The 25,310-nt window shown below is 41.5% G+C and overlaps 1 protein-coding gene across 6 annotated transcripts in view; it reads right to left on the reverse strand.

The window, feature by feature from the left end:
• Positions 1-25,310, reverse strand: part of sptbn4b (spectrin, beta, non-erythrocytic 4b) — a 119,387-nt gene that overhangs the window by 80,043 nt on the left and 14,034 nt on the right. For 3 of the 6 annotated variants that reach the window (XM_026191933.1, XM_026191932.1, XM_026191938.1), the window contains exons 1-4: positions 14,997-15,299; positions 9,601-9,758; positions 7,592-7,743; positions 3,589-3,762 (exon numbers count right to left, since the gene is read on the reverse strand). In XM_026191933.1, coding sequence (XP_026047718.1) covers positions 3,589-3,762; positions 7,592-7,743; positions 9,601-9,758; positions 14,997-15,172 — 660 coding nt within the window. In that variant the 5' untranslated portion in view covers positions 15,173-15,299. Of the gene's footprint in view, positions 1-3,588; positions 3,763-7,591; positions 7,744-9,600; positions 9,759-14,930; positions 14,977-14,996; positions 15,300-24,131; positions 24,640-25,310 lie in introns of those variants that run through there. The other 3 variants (XM_026191934.1, XM_026191937.1, XM_026191936.1) reach the window with 3 other exon arrangements.

Below are 25,310 nucleotides of genomic sequence, written 5' to 3' on the forward strand. Positions count from 1 at the left end.
AGCTAGGCAACGTAGAATAGCACCAGACACGTACGCGTGTCCTGCATGTCCACATGCTGCAAGACAATTTCTGCTTTTTTTTCCTTTTGTATTATTGTGATGGTTGAATTCACATAGAAGCTGAAAAACTAAAAAAAATGCATTTACAGCAATATATCTTTAATTCTCAACATCAAAATTTCATTTTTATATGTCATGTTGTAAAACAAACTTAAACTGTATTAAAAACAGCTTTTATTTATTTTTTTCTTTTTGTTTAAACAAACTTTTAATCAACTTATACAACTATATCTGGCTCATGACATAATTCACATTTCACATAGACTGATATAAGTGAATCCTTATAAATAGCCTGAATTGATGGTTAAATTAACAGTTTTGCCAAGAAGCACTCAAACAGCACAAACCTCTGCCAGAGCAGCTCCCTCTCTGCACTGTATTTACTTTTAAGGGAACATTATTATATTTCATATACATTTCTCTCTCTCATATTTGTATTTAAACATACAAACAAGAGGTTTGCAGTGCAGTAAAATCATTATGCACTAGCAAGTGTTGGATAATTGGTATGGATTTGTAAAATAATAAACATGAATATCTTGAGTTGATTGCAAAAAAATTATACTACAGTATGTTTCTAAAAAAACTAAGCTGCTCGTTCTCCTTCTCATCACAATGCGTTTTCAAAGATATAATGCATTTTGGGGGCAATTTGAACATACAAGTTCCACTTGTTGTTTTAACCATATTTAAAGATGAAGGGATTTTATGAAGGTTTGGTTTTATCTGACGTTGAACAAGGTCAGAGGTCCAAAGCGACATTTAGAATCCCCATATATATAACTCCCAATATTCCTATATGTTGTACTGTCGACATGCTGACAGTACACACCACACTTATTACAAACATAGTTTCGAAGTTATGAGGCTTTTTCATCAATTTGCAACCAAGAAATCATTAAGCTGACCTTGGAGACCTTGTTGGATGTTGGGCAAATTAGTTAATGGATTGCTAACATGACCCCCTGTCTCTACACCCCTACAAATTTTATCAGAATTCTTTCAAAAGGTCATGTTAGCACTTACAGATAGGATGACATGCACGTACAGTGGGGCAAAAAAGTATTTAGTCAGCCACTGATTGTGCAAGTTCCCCCACTTAAAATGATGACAGAGGTCAGTAATTTGCACCAGAGGTACACTTCAACTGTGAGAGACAGAATGTGAAAAAAAAATCCATGAATCCACATGGTAGGATTTGTAAAGAATTTATTCATAAATTAGGGTGGAAAATAAGTATTTGGTCACCTCAAACATGGAAAATCTCTGGCTCTCACAGACCTGTAACGTCTTCTGTAAGAAGCTTTTCTGTCCCCCACTCGTTACCTGTATGAATGGCACCTGTTTGAACTCATCATCTGTATAAAAGACACCTGTCCACAGCCTCAAACAGTCAGACTCCAAACTCCACCATGGCCAAGACCAAAGAGCTTTCGAAGGACACCAGGAAAAGTATTGTAGACCTGCACCAGACTGGGAAGAGTGAATCTACAATAGGCAAGCAGCTTGGTGTGAAAAAATCAACTGTGGGAGCAATCATCAGAAAATGGAAGACATACAAGACCACTGATAATCTCCCTCGATCTGGGGCTCCACGCAAGATCTCATCCCGTGGGGTCAAAATGATCATGAGAACGGTGAGCAAAGATCCCAGAACCACACGGGGGGACCTGGTGAATGACCTGCAGAGAGCTGGGACCAAAGTAACAAAGGTCACCATCAGTAACACACTACAATGGCAGGGAATCAAATCCCGCAGTGCCAGACGTGTTCCGCTGCTGAAGCCAGTGCATGTCCAGGCCCGTCTGAAGTTTGCCAGAGAGCACATGGATGATACAGCAGAGGATTGGGAGAATGTCATGTGGTCAGATGAAACCAAAGTAGAACTTTTTGGTATAAACTCAACTCGTCGTGTTTGGAGGAAGAAGAATACTGAGTTGCATCCCAAGAACACCATACCTACTGTGAAGCATGGGGGTGGAAACATCATGCTATGGGGCTGTTTTTCTGCCAAGGGGACAGGACGACTGATCCGTGTTAAGGACAGAATGAATGGGGTCATGTATCGTGAGATTTTGAGCCAAAACCTCCTTCCATCAGTGAGAACTTTGAAGATTAAACGAGGCTGGGTCTTCCAACATGACAATGATCCAAAACACACCGCCCGGGCAACAAAGGAGTGGCTCCGTAAGAAGCATTTGAAAGTCCTGGAGTGGCCTAGCCAGTCTCCAGACCTCAACCCCATAGAAAATCTGTGGCGGGAGTTGAAAGTCCGTGTTGCTCGGCGACAGCCCCAAAACATCACTGCTCTCGAGAAGATCTGCATGGAGGAATGGGCCAAAATACCAGCTACTGTGTGTGCAAACCTGGTAAAGACCTATAGTAAACGTTTGACCTCTGTTATTGCCAACAAAGGTTATGTTACAAAGTATTGAGTTGTATTTTTGTTATTGACCAAATACTTATTTTCCACCCTGATTTACGAATAAATTCTTTACAAATCCTACCATGTGGATTCATGGATTTTTTTTTCACATTCTGTCTCTCACAGTTGAAGTGTACCTCTGGTGCAAATTACTGACCTCTGTCATCATTTTAGGTGGGGGAACTTGCACAATCGGTGGCTGGCTAAATACTTTTTTGCCCCACTGTATGTAAACGCTACCAAAAACACAACCATCACGCGGTAATAATCAGCGTACATCAACACACTTATTGATTTCTGTATCTGCAGATTTCTGTATCAGTGAGCTGTCTTGCACACAGTGAACGTTGATCCTCTCTGTCTCATGAGCATGGCCTGCAGAGGGTTGCACACGCTGCAAGATAATTCTATTAGCAGTGCTGGCAAATGTGCTTTGTGGTGGGTAGCCAGGTCTAGCATGACAATACTCAGTCCCAGGAGAAAAGCTGATAGGCGACTGTGCAATGTGAATGTTACAGAGGCATCAGAATAATGTCATGTTAGCAGTGTGAGCCAATGCCACGCTGTAGCACTGAAGCAATATAAAGAGAAGCCATAGATTTCTGCTGTACTTACAGGGAAGAAGGTGATCCTGTATCACTGCTGCTGAGGCCTGGAACCCTGTGTGTGAGTGTGTGCATGTGTGTGGTATGTACATGCCAGAGGGTGTGCGATGAGACAGATGAAAGCCGGCTCAGGTAAGGTAGATAAAACAGTGTGCCCGTGTGTCCTTGCTGAAGAGCAGACTGGAAGGCGACTGCTGCCGGTCAGACACTGAGTGACATTAAGGCTTCATCCACTAAACACGGCTGTCGCACACTGGTGACGCAGCGCATGTGACAGCCTTCCCCAAACCACCAAGAGATAAACGATGCACTGCTGATCACAGCAACTTTGCACAGCAAGTTTCCGCAAAACCAGCATTCAAATATTACATCCGTAAAGAAACACTTCATATCCTGGAATACAATAAAAGCACCTTTTCTCTATACAGTGACAAAGTTGGCTCATCAGATGTCCACACTGCTATAATCTGTCACGATGAATCTGTGTTTTAAATTTACCTGAAAGCGAAGGATGATGGTCCAGATAAGGCCCAGGGTAAGGCGATGGTTTCCATCCACAATGTCATGGGAACCGACGTTTTCCAGGTGAACCCTCTGCTCTTTAAGAAACTGCAGTGCTTTGTCGACGTTCTCCAGGCAGTGGATCCGCATTCGACCTCGTGTGGGCCTCGGCTGTGGCAGGAAGAAGAGTTTGAGTACTTTTAATAAGATAACTGTTATTATTGACATACTACATGTGGGACTATAGCAAACATTGTTAAAATAATAACAAAGACAGTCAAAAGGTTGGATTTACTTTTAGAAATGACAGAAGTAAAAACCACTGAGGAGAATCTGGGGATATTTTTAGCACAAGGGCAAGTCCTTTCTTACAAATGCCCCCACTGTGAAATAAAGGAAAACTTAAGGAGACATCATATACCAGGCAAAGTGGTAACTGACTGGTAACAAACAGACAGACAAACAAAGACAGAACTGATTACATGCACCCTCCTTTCAAGTGGAAAATAACCAGAAAAGGGTTTTCTGCAGAGCCAAAGACCCTGGACACTATGGGTTATATGATTTTTTTTTTTAAATGTTCTAATCTGTGAAGTTTACAGACGCCCTTCAAATTTCTTTATTCAATTTTTTAAAAGTCCGTCAATGAGGGCAAATATTCAGTCAAAATATGGACTGAATGGACTGAGTGGATAATGATCCAAGATGGCGCCGCGTATGGATGCCCTGGTGCTTCAGTGCGTTACTTCTGTTTTGTTTTTGTGCATAACTTCTGTGTCTGGGCACTCCTCTGGATATTCTTACACCAGAGAAGAGCTTCTTAACTACAGGACTACAACACCTGTGGATTTACTTCCAATATTTGTCGCATCTGCGGCAGATTTACTGCAGACTCTGATCAGGAAAGTGAGACGCCGAAAGAGAGGTAAGCGAGCCGGCGCACTCGTGCGTCTGAGGAGACGTGGACTGCGAACTGCTCTTCCTGGGGTCTTCCTTTCCAATGTACGCTCACTCAGGAATAAAATAGACGAGCTGGCCCTGATGAGAAGCATGAACAGAGACTTTGCCTCCTCCTGTGTCTTATGTTTTACGGAGCTGGAGGGCTTTCATCTGCTGCGCGCGGACCGGCAGGCCTCTCTCTCTGGTAAGACCAAAGGTGGAGGTCTCTGCTTCTACATTAATAGTGGCTGGTGCACAGATGTAACAGTGATTGCTCAGCACTGCTCTTCCTCTCTGGAATATCTTTTTATTCACTGCAAACCGTTTTATTCTCCGTGGGAGTTTGCTTCATTCATCCTGGCCGCTGTTTACATCCCGCCAGATGCGGATGCGCAGGCAGCTCAGTGCGCACTTGCGGAGCAGATACTGCACATGGAGCGGACATTCCCGGACTCTCTCATCATTGCTCTTGGGGACTTTAACAAAGCCAATCTGAGCCATGAGCTTCCCAAATACAAGCAGTATATTAAATGCCCGACCAGAGAGGAGAGGACATTAGACCACTGCTACAGCACGATCAGCGGGGCCTATCGCGCGGTGCCCCGCGCTTCACTCGGACTTTCTGACCACGTCATGATCCACCTAATCCCCGCGTACAGACAGAGGCTGAAGCTCTCCAAACCTGTTGTGAGGACCAAAAAACTGTGGAGCAACGAGGCTGTGGAGGAGCTTCGCACGTGTTTGGAGTCTACAGACTGGGACACAATGAAGGCTGCTTCTAACAGCTTGGACGAGTTTACGGACACTGTCACCTCCTATATCCACTTCTGTGAGGACAGCATTGTGCCATCACGCACCAGGGTGAGTTATAACAATGACAAACCCTAAACTCAAAAAGCTGTGGCTGGAAAAGAGAAAGGCGTTCAGAAGCGGAGACAGGGACTGCTACAGAGAGGCCAAGTACAGGTTCACTAAAGAAGTGGACATTGCTAAACATCATCACTCTGAGAAGATGCAGCAGCAGATCTCAGAGAATGACTCGGCCTCTGTGTGGAAAGGTTTTAGGAATATCACCAACTACAAGCCTAAAACCCCCCACTCCACTGATGACTTGCTCTTGGCCAACACCCTTAACGACTTCTACTGCCGTTTTGACGAGCCATCAGGCAGCCTTCACACCTCCAACAGCCCCAACAATAGAGACACTTTGGACACTAATTCCCCCACCTCTCCCCCCTCCATAGAGCCATCACCACCTTCAAACTGTTTACCTGCAACACCCCCCTCCTCACCCCACACAAAAGAAGATTTCACACCACCTCCTCCCACCACAACTCTTCATATTCATGAAGCAGATGTGAGGAAGCAGTTTAAGAGTCTGAATGCTCGGAAAGCTCCCGGCCCAGACGGTGTGTCTCCTGCCACCCTCAGACACTGTGCAAACGAGCTGGCCCCAGTGTTTTCTGGCATTTTCAACTCCTCACTGCAGGCATGTCATGTGCCTGCCTGCTTCAAGTCCTCTACCATAATCCCTGTCCCCAAGAAACCTAGGATCACTGGACTAAATGACTACAGACCCGTGGCTCTGACATCTGTGGTCATGAAGTCATTTGAGCGCCTAGTTCTCTCCCATCTCAGGACCCTCACGGCTCCCCTCCTGGACCCCCTGCAGTTTGCATACAGAGCCAACAGGTCTGTAGACGACGCCATCAACATGGCCCTACACTTCATCCTGCAGCATCTGGACTCCCCAGGAACCTACGCCAGGATCCTGTTTGTGGACTTCAGCTCTGCCTTCAACACCATCCTTCCAGACCATCTCCAAGGCAAGCTTTCCCAGATGAATGTGCCTGATCCCATCTGCCGGTGGATCACTGACTTCCTGACGGACAGGAAGCAGCATGTGAGGCTGGGAAAGAATGTCTCGGACTCCCGGACAATCAGCACCGGCTCCCCTCAGGGCTGTGTTCTTTCTCCCCTGCTCTTCTCCCTGTACACCAACTGCTGCACCTCCACCCACCAGTCTGTCAAGCTAATCAAGTTTGCAGATGACACCACCGTTATTGGACTCATCTCGGACGGGGATGAGTCTGCCTACAGGAGGGAGGTTGAACGTCTGGTGTCCTGGTGCAGCCACAACAACCTGGTGCTGAATGCCCAGAAGACAGTGGAGATTATTGTGGACTTCAGGAAGCACACAACTCCACTCCCCCCCATCATCCTGACTGACACCCCCATCACCTCTGTGGACTCATTCCGCTTCCTGGGTACCACCATCACCCAGGACCTGAAGTGGGAGCCCACCATCACCTCCGTCATCAAGAAAGCCCAGCAGAGGATGTACTTCCTGAGGCAGCTGAAGAAATTCAACCTGCCAATACGGACGATGATGCAATTCTACACTGCAATCATCGAGTTCATCCTCACCTCCTCCATCACCGTGTGGTACGCTGGAGCCACTATCAGGGACAAACAGAGACTGCAGCGTGTTGTGCGCTCTGCTGAGAAGGTGATTGGCTGCAGGCTCCCATCTCTGCAGGACCTGTACACCTCCAGGACACTGCGGCGTGCAGCTCAGATCACAGCTGACCCTTCTCACCCTGGACACAGTCTGTTTGACCTGCTCCCCTCAGGCAGGAGGCTCCAGTCCATTCGCACCAGAACCTCTCGCCATAAGAACAGTTTCTTCCCCTCTGCTGTTGAACACATGAACAATAACCGTATGACTGTTCCCACCACTAACACATGACCCTACGCTGTGTTCACTGCATCATTCCATGTTTGGCACTGATCACCACCTGCACTCATGTATATGTCTATCTATCTACTTAGCACTTTTAATTCTTATTCTCATTTTTATTTTCATGTCTATTTAAGCTTAATTTACGACAGTATGCTTGCACTGAAGCACCGCAGCAATTTCCTAATGTTGTAAACCCGCTCAACATTTGGCAATAAAACCCTTTCTGATTCTGATTCTGAAAATGAAATCAGTCAGGAAGAAACTGACAGAATGAACAAAAATGAAGGATTACAAAACTAAAACCATGACGGCTCCTACCAGCAGCTCTCCACTGAGGACCTCCAGCAGTCTGGTGAGCATGTATCCATCCCTCAGGTCGTTGTAAAGGTCAGATATGCGACAGGACACCCTGGCTAAATGAGAGTTGACCCACTTTGTAAAAGTCTTCTTTTGCACTGCATCTCGTTCATCTGAGGGAAATTAGGAAAGACATTTTAAGTTAAAGGAACAGATACAATAATATCAGCTTTATACAGTATATGTGAAATGATTAGATCGGAATCACTTCAAATGGCCCTGAAAGACCTTTTGTTGCTTTCAGCTGCATGCACGCTCATGCTTGCCCCTTGCCTGACAAAGTCGATCTAATACTTTATGAAATATTTTCTTCAAATACCTAAAATACAAGGTGCACATAATTCACTATTAAACAGTTAAGAGATGAAAAATCTAAAAATATAAAGCACTTTGAAGTAGAGCTGGGCAATATGAGATTTTTTCATATCACGATATGTTTTTTTCATTTCAGGCGATAACGATATCTATCACGATATGAGCCAAATAACTATATTTGTAAGATTTAAATGTGCCGTTGCTCACAAGTAAAATGTGAAATAATCAGCAGCTTGTTTTTATTTAAATATTTATTTCCCATAATAAGTTCAACAGGGTAGATGTACTTAAGGAACATGAGACTTTTTCAGATAAAGAAAGGCAAATATTGCAAACTACACAAAAGGCAGCCGCTAAAGCGTTTAAGTTTCAAAATAGAACAAACGAAACAGACGACTAAATTGTCAATTCCACTTAGAAACAAAATATTAATTCTAAAAATAAATCTTAGTTTGTTTTACAGAAGAACAGACAAAACTGACTAACTTTTGTCAATATCAAATAAACTGAGAACTAAAAGGAAATTCTCAATCTCTCCTTGTTGTATAGCTGAGCTTTTCAAACAGTTGTAACAGTTACTTTAGTCTGACAAAAGCCGAATGACGAATTAGCGCTTCCAGTCAGAGACTGAGGCTACGTCCACACGGGTATTTTTGAAAACGGAGATTTTCCGTTTACGTTTTAAAAAATAATCCCGTCCACACATAAAGGCAGAAATGAAGGAAAACGCTGCTATGAACATGCCAAAGCAGCAGGTGGCGCTAGATTCCTAACCGTGCAGAAATGTTGGCCAATCAGAAGTCTAGAAGCCTCGGTGGGAAAAAGTAAACAAAGCTGGGGCATAGAAGCAGAACCGAGTCGTATGTGTGGACGGACAGTAACTGTGTGTATATGTGAGCATTTAAACACTGCAGAGAGTAGAATTAACAGTAACAGTATTGTAGAAATTCATTTCACCGAAACAATAACGTGGCGCACAGTGTGACGCATGCACCAGTTTATTGTATTTCCAGACTTGCTTTCGGCACAATTTACAGTGCACGCTACTCTGTTTTTTGTCAGACTTGAAATAGCCGAAATACCTTCACACTACGGAACTTCTATGGCTCTTCCGTTCGACAATCTCTCCGGCATTGGAACCATCATCTGTTTTCTCTTCGGTCACGCTCGGTTGATTTTTCTAGTCAGCACACTCATTTCCTCCATTATGCGCTGGCTGCTTCCCAAACAAACACACGTGCGGCGTGGCACTTGTGCTGTACGTAACAAGTCACGCGACGTGACGCTGCGGCTGTGATTGGTTCGGCTCTGCGCTACTTGATTTGGATTGGCTGACCCTTTTTTTTTTTTTAAAGAGGACAAGAGCGGCGAGGTCTATCGCGATAGCTTAATTTCTCTATCGAGTAAAAGTTATATCGCGATACATATCGTTATCGTTCTATCGCCCAGCTCTACTTTGAAGCAACTGTTGTTGTGACTGGGTGCTATATAAATTACATTTTATTAAATTGCATTTGATTAATTGTTTAAAAATGCCCTGAAAGTAGGTATTATTCATTTTGTATATGAACAGATAATACGGTCAAATGTCTGCAGTGTCTGTATTTGTGTAAATGTGAGTAAGCATGTGCACTGATCTGCTTGTGACCTCTGACCTGCCAGGGCCTTGATGCGGGAGCACTCGAACAGTTTGGAGCTGGTACACTCTGTCTCCCAGAAGCCAGAGCCGATTGGTCGGTTGTTGTTGTTAAGCTGGCGCTGGGCTTCCGCGTTGTCCAGGTCTGGAGAGGCATTAGCCATCGCGCCCGACGCCCTGCGAAAAATCAAATGCTGTCATAATATCTGATATCAACCTGTGTGTGAAATAAAGGATGGGATAAAGTCTCCCTGGTAACATATAAAAATGAAATTGAAAAAATCATCTGTACAGTCATGCTTGATGAAATATGTTTTGAATGAGCCAATATAAATATCAGTGGATTTGCTTTAATGCGCTACTCACATACAAAAATGCATATATATGTATGTGAGCACACTGGCACATGCAGAGGAGAGAAAAAGAAGTGCCATTGCTCCATCCCCACAGGTGAAGAGCCTTTCGCACCTGATAATTAAATTAAATTAAACTAAACTGACTTCACACGTCCTTATTAGATATCTCTTAACCCTTATTCAACCGCACAAGTTTAGCCAGCAAAGAAATTCAGACTCAAAATTCATGGTTTAATAAGGAGACTTCTGCAGAAATAAGGAGTCAATAGGTCCTTTCCTGTTCATGAATGATGCAGTACCTGTCCTTGGCATCAAAGCATTTTACAATAGCAAAGCTTAAAATAGACTTAAAATGATTTGGGCATCTCATCTCTTCAGCCCGTCCCCTTGACAGCTGAAAGCAGGTACATAAAAATAGCTTCTAAACCTCTGCATGAAATCACACTGTGCCAGCTGAGAGTTAAGAAACAGAAACATTCGAAACAACAACAATGAAAAACCTCCTGTTCAATTTTCTGATATTCATCAGCTTCCGCTGCATTCATTTGAAGAGCTCACAGAGATGTTTGATATCAGTTAGAGGCTTCAATTAAAATTAAAATGAAACCTTAACAGTGAGCACTGGATAATGTGGTGTAAATAGTCTGCTTCGAGCAATGCACGGTTCGGTTTGTGGCACTCGCGACAGAATTCAGAGCGCACATTAAAAATCAGCAGACTGGGTGAAAACTTAAACGCGTCTCTGCTAGAACAGCTTGGAGGCTCTGAAATAAAAATGTGGGTTTTTCCAAATTAAGGCACCAAAAAGATGGTACTGTCTGTTTCAGCCTTCTTCATACACACCCTCTTCAAATTTTTTAAATGCTTTCTTTAACATATAAAGGATGTGTCATGCAAAAAAAATAGATGGTACCTCCTGTCTTTTCCTGAATTTGACAGTTTGTTGTTTTCAGTTTGTTGTTTTCCGTGTGTGTGTGTGTGTGTGTGTGTGTGTGTGTGTGTGTGTGTGTGTGTGTGTGTGTGTGTGTGTATACATGTTTAGACATCTTTGTGAGGACACAAAATTGGCATGCTACTATACTTGTGGGGACTAAATGCCCGTCCCCACTGGTTTGAAGGCATTTTTGAGGCTCAAAATGTGGTTTTAGTGTCAGGAGTACAATTAGGTTATGGTTAGGTTTAGGCTGAAGGTTAGAGTTCGCATTGATTTTTAATGGTTAGGCTTAGGGTAGGAACTGGTCAGATGGACTGGTCTGACAATTTCAGAAAGTGCTGAACTGCTGAGATCTTCCCACACAAACCATCTCCACGGAAAATGGTTTAAGAAAGAGAAAATATCTAATGAGTAGATACCATAGGTCAGAGGCAAATTGCCAGACTACTTCAAGCTGTCAGGAAGGCAACAATAGCTCAAATAACCACGTGTTACCACCAAGGTATGGAGAAGAGGGACTCTGAACACACAACACACTGACCCTTCAAACTGAACAAGAATCTGAGGCTACAGTTTATACTCACCAAACGATATAAAGAATGTTGCCTGGTCTCCGTTTCTGTGACATTCAGATGGTAGGGCCAGTCTTTAGCACAAACAACATGAAAGGATGGATCCATCCTATCTTGTATCAGCGATTCAGCCTGGTGCTGGTGTGTGGGGATATAATCTTGGCAAACTTTGGGCCCCTTGATACCATCTGAACACGTTTTGTGATCATAGTGTGCCCATCTTCTGCAGGATAGCACACCATGTCACAAAGCTCAAATCATCTTTCACATGACAGTGAGTTCACTGTATGGGCTCTACAGTCAGCTGATCTATGCATCACTGTGCGATGCTATGATGCCAACATGGACCTCAAGTCTTTCAGGAATGTGTCCAGCACCTTACTGAACCTCCACAGTGACGAATTAAGGCTGCTCTTAATTCTTCATGTTATTAAGCACTTGCCAGGTGTACCTAATAAAGTGACCAGGGATTGTACGTATCACAACAGGCATTAGAAATATAAAAGCTCGTGTCGGTAATGATGTATAGAGCAGTGCACTGGACATTAAATAAATCATAAATATTTTAGATGAACATTGGGAATCTAATAAGAATTCCCAGGTAAATACAGCATCGTTAGTTTTCTCATGTTCTCACTCTTTGTGTTACACACACGATGAATGGAAAATACATGCAATGGTTTCTCTTGGTGAGGAGCAGATGTGCCTACGGATATAAAAGATGCCATTTGGTGCTCTTCTCCAAGGCTGCTAACAAAGGGGAGGGAGGGGGAAGAATACATGTTTGTTTCCATGGCCCCACTGGGAATCAAACCCACAGCCAACTAGGCTTTTACACATGTGGGTTCAAGGGGAAAGACTGATGATAGAAATGTATTCTCTGTATATTTATCCAGAGGGCTTCTTTTGTCATACACTTATTTCTCTTTAAACTTCTTACAAAGATAGAAAGTGATGTTTAAAAAACTGCTGGCTCATTTTTGTGGCTACATTGTTTCAGTATGGTTGTTTTTTTTAGCAGATACAGCAGTATGTTTGGTGGTCATCCTTCAGCATCCTAAAATCATCGGCCTTTCCAGTGTGCACTCATTAAAACCCCTGTCCTTGAAATGCCTCACAAGATAACACAGAATGAAAAATGTTCTCCCCCCTTTCCCCTCCCAATCCCCTCCCCCATTTCTCCCTATACCCTTCTTTCAACACATAGGAAGAATACACCCAACAGTTACATGCCCTGAATTTGTATTGTTACTTTTTAGTTAATGTTAGTAACACTATACTCACCCATTAAGTTCAATTTATGTGAATGAAGATTTCAAGTAAATAAAAGGTCAAATAAGCATTTGATGTTACTGTTTAGGAAGGTTTCTCTGAAGATTCCTGCCTCAGACTTTTTCCCTTTTCTCTGTAATCTCTTTTTCCTCTCCTCATCTGGCCCCTTTTTCCTGGCCTCCTCCTCCCTCTGCAACAAAAACCCAAGCTCACGGTTGTCACTATACCTAAACCACTGGAAAAACAACGTAGCCATATCGAGTAAATGTCAGCGTGCCCTGCAAGACAGAAAGAGAAGAAGTAGCTGTGCACATGCACTTAGCTGTCCTCCCTGGAGAGGATAAATATTATAGAGCTTTCTATCTGGTGATGATGCAGAAAGAGGACTGCAGTGAAATCCAACAAAGTGAAGCCTACAGTAAATCAGATAAATTTATAGGTAACCTGAGTGAATGAAAAGACAACAATACAAAATGTTCTTTTCAATTAACTTTAACCTTTAAATAACAAAATACTAATAGAATTGTTTTGGAAATGTAAAAAAAGAGATAAAATTAAGCCCAACCTTTCAATAGATACATCTTCTCTACTTTATACAGTACATTTTATTCCTCAACTCATCGTTATCTTAAAAAAAAAAAAAAAAAAAAAATACAATTTGTGAGAAATAAAAATCATGAAAATGCTGTATTCTTTGAACATTTGGATACTTCTAATGAAGGATTTATTTATAATATATTGCCAGGTTTATTCTGTTTTCAAAGAAGAACAAATGAGTCAAATGCATATGTTTACATTTATACTACAATAATTAAACAGTTGGGTTGCAAAGGTCATTCCTACTACAATCCTTCCAAGCTCTTGCATGACTGCTGAATATTAGTGCAAACTGATGGCTCGGGACAAAAGCCTTTTCTTTTTTCTCGACACCAAAGTGCGACCTTTCCTCTTAAACATCCCTAAAACACGGGCTCTCCCTTTACGGCCGCACTAAGAACATCACGCAGCGCTCTATTTTGTGATTAGTTTTCAGATGAGTGGCAGCTGATGGTGTGATCTCAGATGTTGTAAATGAGCTAGCCCCTTGTTTAATGTCCCTAAATCCCTGTACAGTTTTCACTCTAATCCCCCGTGTGGACTAAAGTCACTCGCCAGCATTTTCCTTCAGAACGTGTGAGAGCCACCTTTGAGGTTGGCTGCAGAGTCCCACCATGCTCTGTACTGACTGATATCGCAAGCCATGAAGCCAGCAGGCTCATGTGAATGTTTAGACAGAAACACCCCAGAAAGAACCAGGAGTACTAACATGGGGACCTTCACTGAGAAATATCTGTGGCCAGACTGATGTAATGACTATAAAGCAACAGAAGAGGCCTGCAGGTGAATCGTGTATCTGCAGAAAAGAGGTCCAATGTCTAACGTGTCAATAGTTTATCTTTTGATTGCAGTTTTTACTTAATTTTTGCCCATTTACAGCATTTAGACTGATCATGAGATCTGCAGGGTTTGTTTTTTTTAACTGAATTTCAACCAGATTTAATATCAGCCGATATTAGTTCTTTATAGACTTACTGATGTTAGCATTTAAAACAGACAACAATTTGCTTTATTTAGGTAAAGGAAAGAAATAATCTTCAAACATGAGCTCTGGTGTTCCATCAGAAGGCTCTCTGCACCGACACATGTTCGGAGCACCACAAACCAGCAGTCAGCCAGATTAAGTTCTCCACAACTGTGCTGCCACTGTATCTTATTAAGGCTCAGAAGTAACAACACATAACAAATGTTAGCGAGATCTGCTTACGTTTGTGTATTGGATTTTTAAATCACCACACATTAGTATCAGTCTGAAACCCCCCCACTTATATCAGCTAGGCTCTGATTTTAACTCACCTCTATCACCGCATTAGGTACTTTCATGCAATCCAAAAAATAGTGTTGCTGTTTCTGTTTCATATCTAGCTCGTTTATGACGTAGGCCAAGTTTCTTTCAAAGATGTTTGCTTTCTAAGTGCCTCCTTAGCTTGTGGCAGCATGCTAGCATTAGCCCTCCTGACATATGACCCACTTTGACTGAGGGCTGCTAACATCCACAGTCCAGCTAAAAGCTAAAAGACTTGTAACTTTATAGATACATTTTCTTCACATGGTGGATCATCCAACAAGCTTTCCCCTTTATTAACCTCTTGTTGTGTCTTTCTCTCATAATTCTTACCATTTGATGATGACTAAATGAAGCTGGTTGTGAAAATTATCCTGTATCCAAACTGTGTTAGGTTACCTGTGGTGGACGTTTAAAACCTCTTTAGTTGATGACGACTGCAGGAAAAAACCTGTAACTGTATATTTTTGTAGGGCGATAAAACAAACTGAAATACGGATTAAAGCCGGTGATTGGATTGGAAAAGTTGAACCACAACAAAAGTCCGCATCAGTCAAACTGCAGCCAAAATACATGACTGCTGTATCTGCGCGTGTGTATGTGCGCGCGCACGCACGCGTGCCCTCTATTCTCCTTGCCTTGTTCTTTGCCGAACCTCAACCACCTGGTGTCCTAAAATCAATCAAATCAAACACAAGGCTGCTCTGGTGTGTGTGTGTGTGTGTGTGTGTGTTATCACCTTTATTATAATAATCAGACTCAGCTGTTCAGGAATCAGTCAGCCGTAGGCAGTCACACACACACACACACACACACACACACACACACACACACACTGCTGGCTATCTGTTTTATGCTCTGTTTTGACACACTGAACACAGCCTGCAGGAAAGTTTAAAAAAATGTGACCGCAAACTTTCATCTGCATTCATACTTGTGTAACACTAAATTCATTCTAATATTGGCAACAACAACAACAACAATAATAATAATAATAATAATAATAATAATAATAATAATAATATCAAACTTCTTTAACATCATTCTGGAAAAACAGTTAATGTCCATGAGATCTTAAGATATTGTGTGATGTGTCTTTGTTGAAGAACCAGGAAAATATGGAAATATATTTGGGGGACATGGTGGACTTTAACTCCCCAAAAAAGCTGAGGTGCCTACTGTGGAGTGTACATGCAAACATACACGTGTTACTACTTGTCCTAAGTCCACAGGCAGCAATCCTGTGCTTCACTTGAATGAGAATCAGAGTCATGTATGATAACGTGACCCGATTCTGTGCTGTCTGCAGGTGTGAATGTGAGCATGAATGGTCATCTGTCTGTTTATGTTAGCCCTGTGATGGACTGGCGACATGTCCAGGGTGTACCCCGCCTCTCATACAGCAACAGCTGAGTTAGGCTCCAGCCACCCCCTGACCATGAATTAGATGAGCGGTTAAGAATGATTTAATAAATGACTGACTGTGTCACAGAGTAGCAGAGCTTCACGGATAGTAACACCACTGTTTTCTGTCATTGTACATTCGTCTCCTTTTCCTTGTCCAACTTCAGGGAAAAATACCACTGTGGGCAGTAAGCTAGAAGGATCACCACCCCCCTTTCTTTGTCTGTATGAAGTATAAAATCAAAAAGCAGAACAAGCTCACAAGCAGGAGAGACAAAGAAAACAGCTTTATTATTACTTCTGACATCTGTTGTTTTTCTGCTGTAATACATTTTAGTGCTCAAATCAGATGCATCTTCATCAACTATTGATGTGGACTCCATCGACATCTCTCTACATCACTGCATATCAAATATTTTTGTCACCAGGTTTTTTTAAAGCTGCTTTTGGTGCTTCTTTGACTATGATCCAACTCAGAATATGTTATGGTTTAATGGTTTTACTAACCACTATATTAAGAACACTTTAACTACCAGGAGTGTCGTGATAACATCAGATGCTACTGGAGTCAGATAAACCTGGTGGATCCTGAACAGTTGATGCTGATCAGGGCTGGTGAGCTTCAAAATGAAAGTGCTGAGTAATACTGCTGATGATCTTTCATTCAGCCACATAAATACAAAACACCTCCAAATGTTTTATTCTGAGAAGGCGACGACAGAAGCGAGTCCACCATAGTGTTTCACACTGCATTCAGCGCACATGCAGACATCTATTAATCTGACCGCACTGGTAATTCAGCAAATATAATTTCAGTAGTTTAAAAAAAAAAAAACTGTTAAAAACAACAAACTTGGACCAGAAAGTTTTGATAAATAAAATCAAAAACACAGATTCAGAACGGGGATCTTGCTCTGATGTTTATGTTGAACTCTCGGGGTTACAGAGTTCGTAGGAGGCAGCTGTGCCAACACCGAAAGATCAAACCTTTAAACAGCAGCGTCCTCTCTGAACTCTCCATGGTGTTGGAAGAAAGAGCATGAATTGCATCTGTGGCCGTGTGTTCTCTTTGACATCTTCCATATATTGTTAAAGCCCAGTAGATACGTATGGAACCTGATAATATGAAAGAAGTTATACAAAATAAAACACTCGCGTTTGGTAAGTTTTTACTGCTTAAATAATTTGTTACAGAGTGACATGTCCTATTTTATTTTGTAAATATTTTTATATATATTAATATATTATTTCATTCCAATGTCAAGATCTGCCTGTTTCACAGTAAACTAAATTATCTCAGTAAGTCACCTTGAACTTGGCAACCTGTGATGATAATACTGAAACAAATGAAATTAGCGCTGGTAAAGACAGGACAGCAAAAATGGGAACTTTGCCCAGAGATATCTTCTCATCTCTCACTTTTAGGAGAGAATCTAGATCATATGAAGCTTTTCTGTTTTTCTCCAGGTGGACCTGAACCCTATATCACTGTGGTTTATAGGACAGCATCTAAAAGGAAATGTTCTACATCCAGGGTGGCCATCTCTGTTTCTCCCCAGGTGGTTTGAGTGTGTTTACGTGACTGCGTTTCAGCTCAGTCGTGACTCTTTTAGCTGTTCTCTTTACTTTGAGGTTTTATCATCCAGACTTGTATCTGTCAGTCTTATTGACATGGGTATGAGAGATTGTGTCTCAGTTTTTCCTGTACATTTAAACAAGCTTTTGAACGTTAACCCTTAATCGGTTCTTTTAAGACATGCCTGTCACATTTCAGTTGATTTCTTTTGCTTAATCAATAGCCTAGAATCCACAGCTATCCATTAGGGCTGTTTCAGTAGAGCAGAAATGAAAACCACAATTAATTCGGTCAATATTGAGATTATGATCTTTTAATACAACTGCTCGTAGAATTCATTTCTTGGGAGTAAATTTTCTTGAACTTTCATCCAAAGATAAAAAAAGAAAGATTTTGAATTAAACCCTCCACAGCCTGGTAGTCGGTAAATTTAGAGAGTACCAAAAGCAAAGTAAGAACCAAGCACAATAATCATATAATCATATAATCTCAGAGATTTTGTTTTGATAATCACTGGAAGCCAAAATTGTAACTGAAGCTTAAAATCTGACTAAATGCACAGGCATATTATCCCATTAAAACAAAAACATAAGCCGAATATCTGCACAGAACTGCACTCTTTTTGACAAAAAAACTCTAAATGGATTTATTCTGCTCACTTCCAACTCTATTTTCTTTCTTTTTTGTCTTTTTTTTTTTGCTTTTAAAGTAGCACTGCGTGGTTCGCAGTTTTCTTGCGCTAAGCCTCGATGCATCCACCGCTGTCTGAAACATGCAGTTTTAGCTCTCCTCCCTTTAAGATGACTTTCTTCTGACTGGCTTAAAAAGCAGGTGGGAGGGGCTTCTGTGCCACAGCCAGACTCGTTTGCCTGAGATGACCATATTTGGAATATCTGCACTCACTGACCATATTAGAGACAAGATTTGTATTTTTTTATTTTTACAAATGTTGGAACCTGAGTTTTTGGCTTACAGAAACTACTTGAAAATGTGTTCAAGTTTATTATAAACTTCCATTATTGTAACAATATACAGCCATGGTAAAGAGACAGCATAACTCTTTTATGTTCTAGGGTTTTACATATCAAGATACAAATAAAAATAATCTCACAAAGTCAACCATGACTTAGTTTGTCACTGTTGCAGTTATTGTTACACATAAAAAACAAGTTGTTTGAAGTTTACTTTAAACAATGTATTATTGGTCAGAGTTATCATTCATAAGTTTCCTGTTGCTTTGTTATTCAGGGATCATCTAATAGTGTAATTACTACTGCATGTCTACATCCATACATGTGTGAGATTGCAGAAATGTCAGTCGTTACATCTTCTCCTCTAAACCACTCAGTGTTATTATGGCCTTCTCTCACTAGCTATGCTGCTGAAGTGAGCCACCACAATAAATCACAGTTTCACCAGCGACGTAATGTAAACACCCCCACGCCCCTCGCCCCGCCTCCCTGCTCTCTCCTTTTATTATCCTTCACACTTTTGCAGCTGTCCTCTCTCTATTCCCACCGCTCCCTGTGTCCTAACCTCTCATCCTCTTTGTCTGGCTTCCACAACTTGTGTTTTGGCAATTAGTATCTGACACTGATGCCTCTAAACTAACTAAAGAATGACCATAGTCTAAATGCTAACCACCCGGTGTCCTTGAAACATACACTTAACCCTGAAATGCTGCATTGAAGCAGTTCTGACATCAATGGTAATGTACAGCATGCAGTGACCACAGAATGATGGTAACGTGAACGAGTGCTAATATAAACTGTGTGACTGTGGAGCTGAAAGAAGAGCTGATGGATCCCATGAGCTTCTCTGGGTCGAATGTTTATCCCATCATTACTAGTCTGTAAATTATATACAAGTTTAATTAAGTCTACTTCCAGTTTCAGTCACGTATTCCAAAACCAGGACAAGAGTTTAAATGTCATTGTACTTTTTAAACTTTACCACTTAGTTGAGTCTTGAGTGTAATTTTACAGCCATCTGTAAAACTCGGTGGAGGCACTGATCTTTAACATTACTGAAGCAGTGTGAGATCAGCTTGACAGAAAACAGAACAAAAGTCCTTCCAGAAGCCAGGAGAACTATTTCTAAAGACAACATAAAGAACTGACAAGAAAGCTGACAACTTATTTCCCATTTTCCTTGGAAGACATAAAGAAATAAGGGATGGCTCTAGCACCTACTGCCCACCACTGTTCTCTTTTATACCATTATACTTTTTTTACTATCTTTTTTCCCATCTTTCCCAATGCATGTGTAACAGGGGCACCAACCAGTCATATAATATGTACCCACAATGCAGTTTAACAAAGCCAGTTTTACCCAGCTAGCTGCCTGTGACTCCTCTGATCATATAAAATAGGATGATAGCTCATGATGTTCTCCTCCATTCTGATGTTGATAAAAAAAAAAGAAATGTCTATAGTGTTCTTGTTCATCTACTGCAAATATGTGGCTCATTGTGATTTTAACAGTTTTGGAAGGGGGGATTAAGTTATATCAGGCATTTGCTACACACATATATAGTGGAACAAATTAAAACTGCAATATTAATTTACATGGGTACATTTTCCACAGAGCATGTCGACAGAAACTTCATAAACTTCCCACTAAAACACTACCTCAGATCTTGCGTATGGATCAATACGGCTCCCGTGCAATGATGAATTCTCCAGTCAGCAATTTCTTCTCTTTATATTACTCCACCAGTGATCCAAGAATAGCTTAAAGTACCTCACGGATGCAGGACTGTCCATCTCTTTTGATATAGAAGTTAAATTTAGAGATAGAGAGAATGAGGGAGAGACAAATATATAACCAGACGAGGTGAGAAGACAATAAACTAGAAAGATGAAAATGAAGTGTGATATTGTGGAATATAGATGTTAGAGAGATAAAGGAAGGAAAATATGGAAAAAGAAGTGAAATAGAAAGACAGTGGGAAAATAAAGAAACTGATCTGAGACAGATATAGGGGCATATCACCAGAAAGATGAGTCGAGTAAGAAAGAGAGACAGCTGCCAGTGTTAATCAGTCAGCGGCAGCAGCTCTGTGTCTCTAAGGCTTAATCTGGACCAGACCCTCAGTGCACCCCCTCCCCTCTTTTCTTTAGTCTTCATCAATATCGTCACATACACATCATTTGGGGACATTAATCACAGCCTCTCCTAGCTCGCTGATATCCCATCTGCCTATTGACAATTGTGAGGAGAACGCTCGGTTACTAAAACGTCTAAAGATTGATTAAGTGATTAAGTGTCAGACTTTGGAGGGTTCGAGAAAAGTTCAAGACGCCACATTATTCTCCATTAAAACATAACTTTGTCAAAAAACGCCAAAGTTAAAGCGTTTTTACAGTTTTACAAGCATTATTTTATCAGTATGAAAGAACATCCCATCAACCACTGCCAATAAAATCAATTTTCTGTGTGATCACAGCCATCAAATCAACAGGAAGCAAGATGTGAGCATGTTCATGTTGAACATGAACATGTGAACAGAGTGAACTCAATTCTACCAATTGTAGTAGCTAAATCGCACTAATTCAGCTGTCTGTACAGGAGCAACAATGATGGCTCGTTTAAGATCAGATTAGATTTAAATGCCTATTGTAAACACTACTGTCTTTTAATACTATTACAATAACCCTGAAATTAAATAATAGCACTCACCTGTGCTTTAAAGATTAAGAATTTCTTGTCCTTTATCTCCACGTTGGTAGAATTGTTGAGTCATTGTCTTATATTTCTGTTTGTATGTTCTTGTTTTTACTATTGATCTAACTCAGTTTACTTGTTTCATGCAAAGACTGTATTTAAAAGATGATGCCACCCATTCATTAGTGAAGTCGAAAGCTACGACTTGAGGATTTGTTGGTGTTTCTACGTGCGAAGGGTGAATCATGACGCTCCTTTCTGAAACCTAGAATAGCCAAAATTGACAAAATGGACTTCGTCTTTTACTTATTATAACCTGAAATGAGCGACTGAGCCCATAACCCTATGGCAAAAATGTTTACAGAGGTCACGTTTAAGGTAAGTTTTTTTTCGTTTTCCTTTTTCTGTAAACCTGGAAGTTTTTTTGCAGCCACAGGAATCAAGAGGAACGCAGGAACTTTCACATTTGGCTTCACTTTTCAGACCCGGAAGCTACGTCCATCTTTTATGCTCTCTGAGTGTTAAAGTGCTGGTGGAAAACTGGGACATGTGAGCTTTCAGAGCATTCATGTGTTGTTTCAAACAGGAAAAATGTTTGCTGCCTCGTGACTATAACAGATACATAGCAGTTATAGAGTCAGTGCAATAGCTTGTAAATGTTAATTTAAAGTTTATAGCTACAGCTACATTTGGACATTTTTCTGCTGGAAAACCGCCAGTGAGTGCACGGTTGCAAATGATAGAATGCTGACACTCAGCCTTATTTCCCCTTGTAATTTCATATTTTCTGTACAATTTTCATCCTTTTGCTGCAGTCAGGTTTCTGTTATTGATCTGTGTACAAACTCAAATGTGTAGCAATAATGTTCTACAGCTCTTACATTAACATTTAACAGTGAACCGAACATTGAATATTTAATCCAATCTAACTTTACGTTTGACTGTCATTCTGACCCAAACATGACCCCAGGTTTAATCCCAAACTTTATCCACACTGATATTACCTGACAAAATATATGGAATCTGGATCATTCTTTGAGGGAGTGATGCTGTCTCTCCTTTTCTCCTTCACACTCACTCACACACACACGCACACACAAGATCCTTCACTGTGACGTCACACAGTACGCACTTTACACACTGCACTGAGTCACTTTGAGTCACTTCACCTCAGCACAGTGAACCCGCATCTGTAAGCAAGGGCAGCAACCACACCCAAATTCTGAGTCGACAAGAACACGCCTCTTAAAACAGTGACCTTGTGGTCTGATAAACAGCAGAGAGCTTCAGTATCCTAAAGATGCTGTTGATCATCCAGAGAAGACAGGGACAACAAGAAGAGTAATTCTATCTAGCTGAGAAACACCATAAATGTATACAATATTCACACTGCTGTGCAAAGATTTTAGACATGGTGTTCAAATATGATTCCATCGTGCAATACAAACGTAGAAGCAAGCTTGCTCTGCAGCAAACAAAGTCCTCAAAACATGCAGCCAAGCACAAAAAGAACAAGTTGTGCTCCCAGTCGCTGATCCCAGCCCTGAAGTCTGAAGTCTAGGGTTACGGGAATAGACACAGGAACCACGATAAGTCCTCTTGGATGATTGGAACAATCCCCCAACAAGTCCCTGAAGAAACCTGAACAACCTGTGCCATTTTAAAGGTAAAGTGTTTTTAAATATTTAAAATACATGAAGTAATCTTGCTTACCACCACATGTTTTGTTCACTTTGAAATGGGATCTAGCTGGGTTCAAACTGTTAAACTTTTGTATTACATGAGTGACTCAAGACAAACTGAAATACCACAAAATGCAATGGATTCAGGTTATAGAAACCTGCTGAGCACCACATGTGGTATGAAAAGGTTCACAGTACTGTGTGCAACATAAACCCACTGAGAGACACTGGAGTAAGGGGCTCAAATGGGTCCAAAAAAGTCACAAAACTTACAGTAAGTACCGTTAGCAGTTTGGTATTAATGATTAAATGAATTCAGATAACCGCATACCTCTGTTCACTTCTTCCCTCTTCTTTTATTCATGTTGTTCCAGTACAGTCATAAAGTAGAGATAACCAACTAACTCCCACCTGCATGCAAACTTCAGATCAAGACAGAAAGGACAAACAATGGCCCGTGACATGTCTCCGTGCACAACAGGGGTTGTAGTCACTTTTTTTGCAGCAGTGATCAAACAGACATTAGACAGGCTGCACTGCATCTCCTACTTGTGTTGCTGAAGCAGTGTATGCTGCTTCAGGCCTTGTCAAACTAAAGCATGAATTGAGTCAATCTACAACCACCCCTTCCAAGACAGCAAAATCCCTCCAGGATTTGGGAAGAAAGGTGCAGAAAAGCGAGAGTAATGTAAAGTCACATAAGGAGACCACAGGCACATTTTAACTTCCTACTAAAATACTGCATAGAGCATTACTGTCGATATTTATTCTTGTGAAGTTCTGCTGCAGTGTGCATACGGGTACAGTGTGCAGTCTGTAGCTAGAAACCAAATAAATGATCTCTAATTTAAAGTAAAGGTTACACAGAAGCTAAAACATGCAACCGCGTACCATAGCCCACAAAAAAACTAGGCCGCTTTCTGTTTCTCAGCTCATTTCTCCTTTTAAATTAGACAATCAGATCCAGCAGGCATCATAAGCACCTTTCCAGGCATGCATCACGTACACATGTAAGTGGAAATAAGACACGAAACGGTCCGTCCCTTTGCCGGATCACTGCGGTACCCTGCACCCAAATGCAGGCCGGCATCCCGGCAAAAAAGGAGGAAAAAAATCCCATGCATCTCGACTCCTTGCTCTCACACGGGGAATGAGACGACAACCAAGGGAAAAGGAAGCATCTTTTTGCGCTTTTATCGGCCTTACCTTTAGCCTCAGTGTCAGTTTTTTGGTTTGGTTTCGTCCTCCTCCACCAAGACGTCGCTGGCTCGAATCGATGAGGAGCGCGGTTTATCAATGGAGGAGACTGACGCTCCGCTTTTATTCCAGCAGGGTTTTCCCTCGATTAGTCCCTATTACACGAGGAAGCGGCTGGTTTGGGTAATTACTGAAGCACCGCGGGGGGTGTGCACTGTGCAAAAACTGCGCCTTAGCGCACGTTAAGAGCGCTGCGTGCCTGCAGCGCTGACCGCCGGCCGGGAGATGCTGAGGTTCAGTGCCGGTGGAGGGTGATGGTGATATCCATAGAGGTCCCAGTTTCCACCTGACACAACCTCTCCTTCCTCCTCCTCCTCCTCCTCCTCTCCGCTGGTGATGCTGAGGAGAAATATCAGCATCAATGGCAGAGAGAGAGAGAGAACGGGAGAGAGAGAGAGAGACGCTGACGGTGACGAATTTTAACGGATAACCACAAGAGGCCGCGTTTCAGCAAATTGATTCAAAGGCTAAAGAAGAACAAAAAAGAAATATCACAAAAGTTAGAAATACCAGCACATAGTACATCTATGCGAATTTCTCTTTGAGATCAATATTCTTATTCTTATCTGAAAACACTGGTAAATATTTTTAATTAATACACATTTAGGAAGAAAGTCCAAGTTAGCTGTTGATTTTTCCTTTTTTAAAACTCCCTTTTAACTTTTATTCTCTTTTTTCAAATAACCTTTTTTTAAGACATTGTCACATGAAATAAGGACGTTATTTCATGTCTTTTAAGCGTGACGAAGGCTACATATAAAAAAAATTAAAAGAGTTGCAGTACACCTGCAAAATGTTCCTCTTCCTTTTTTCATTTGCTCTCTTTAAGTGTCACCACATAATCAGGCTCCATCTTGTTTTAAAGAGCCCATAGTACTGGATTAGGGCTTACTTGTGGTTCCTGGGAATTTTAAAAGTAGAATGGGAGGAAGAGCCTTCAGCTTTCAGGTCCGTCTCTATGGAACCAGCTCCCAGTTTGGATTCAGGAGACAGACACTGTCTCTTCTTTCAAGATTAGGCTTCAAACTTTCCTTTTATATAAAGTTAGTTAGGGCTGGATCAGGTGAACTTGAATCCTCCCTTAGTTATGCTGCAATGGGTCTAGGATGCTGGGTGATTCCCATGATG

This window comes from Astatotilapia calliptera, chromosome 14 (genome assembly GCF_900246225.1).
Source record: "Astatotilapia calliptera chromosome 14, fAstCal1.2, whole genome shotgun sequence".
In the NCBI taxonomy this organism is placed as follows: Eukaryota; Metazoa; Chordata; class Actinopteri; order Cichliformes; family Cichlidae; genus Astatotilapia; species Astatotilapia calliptera.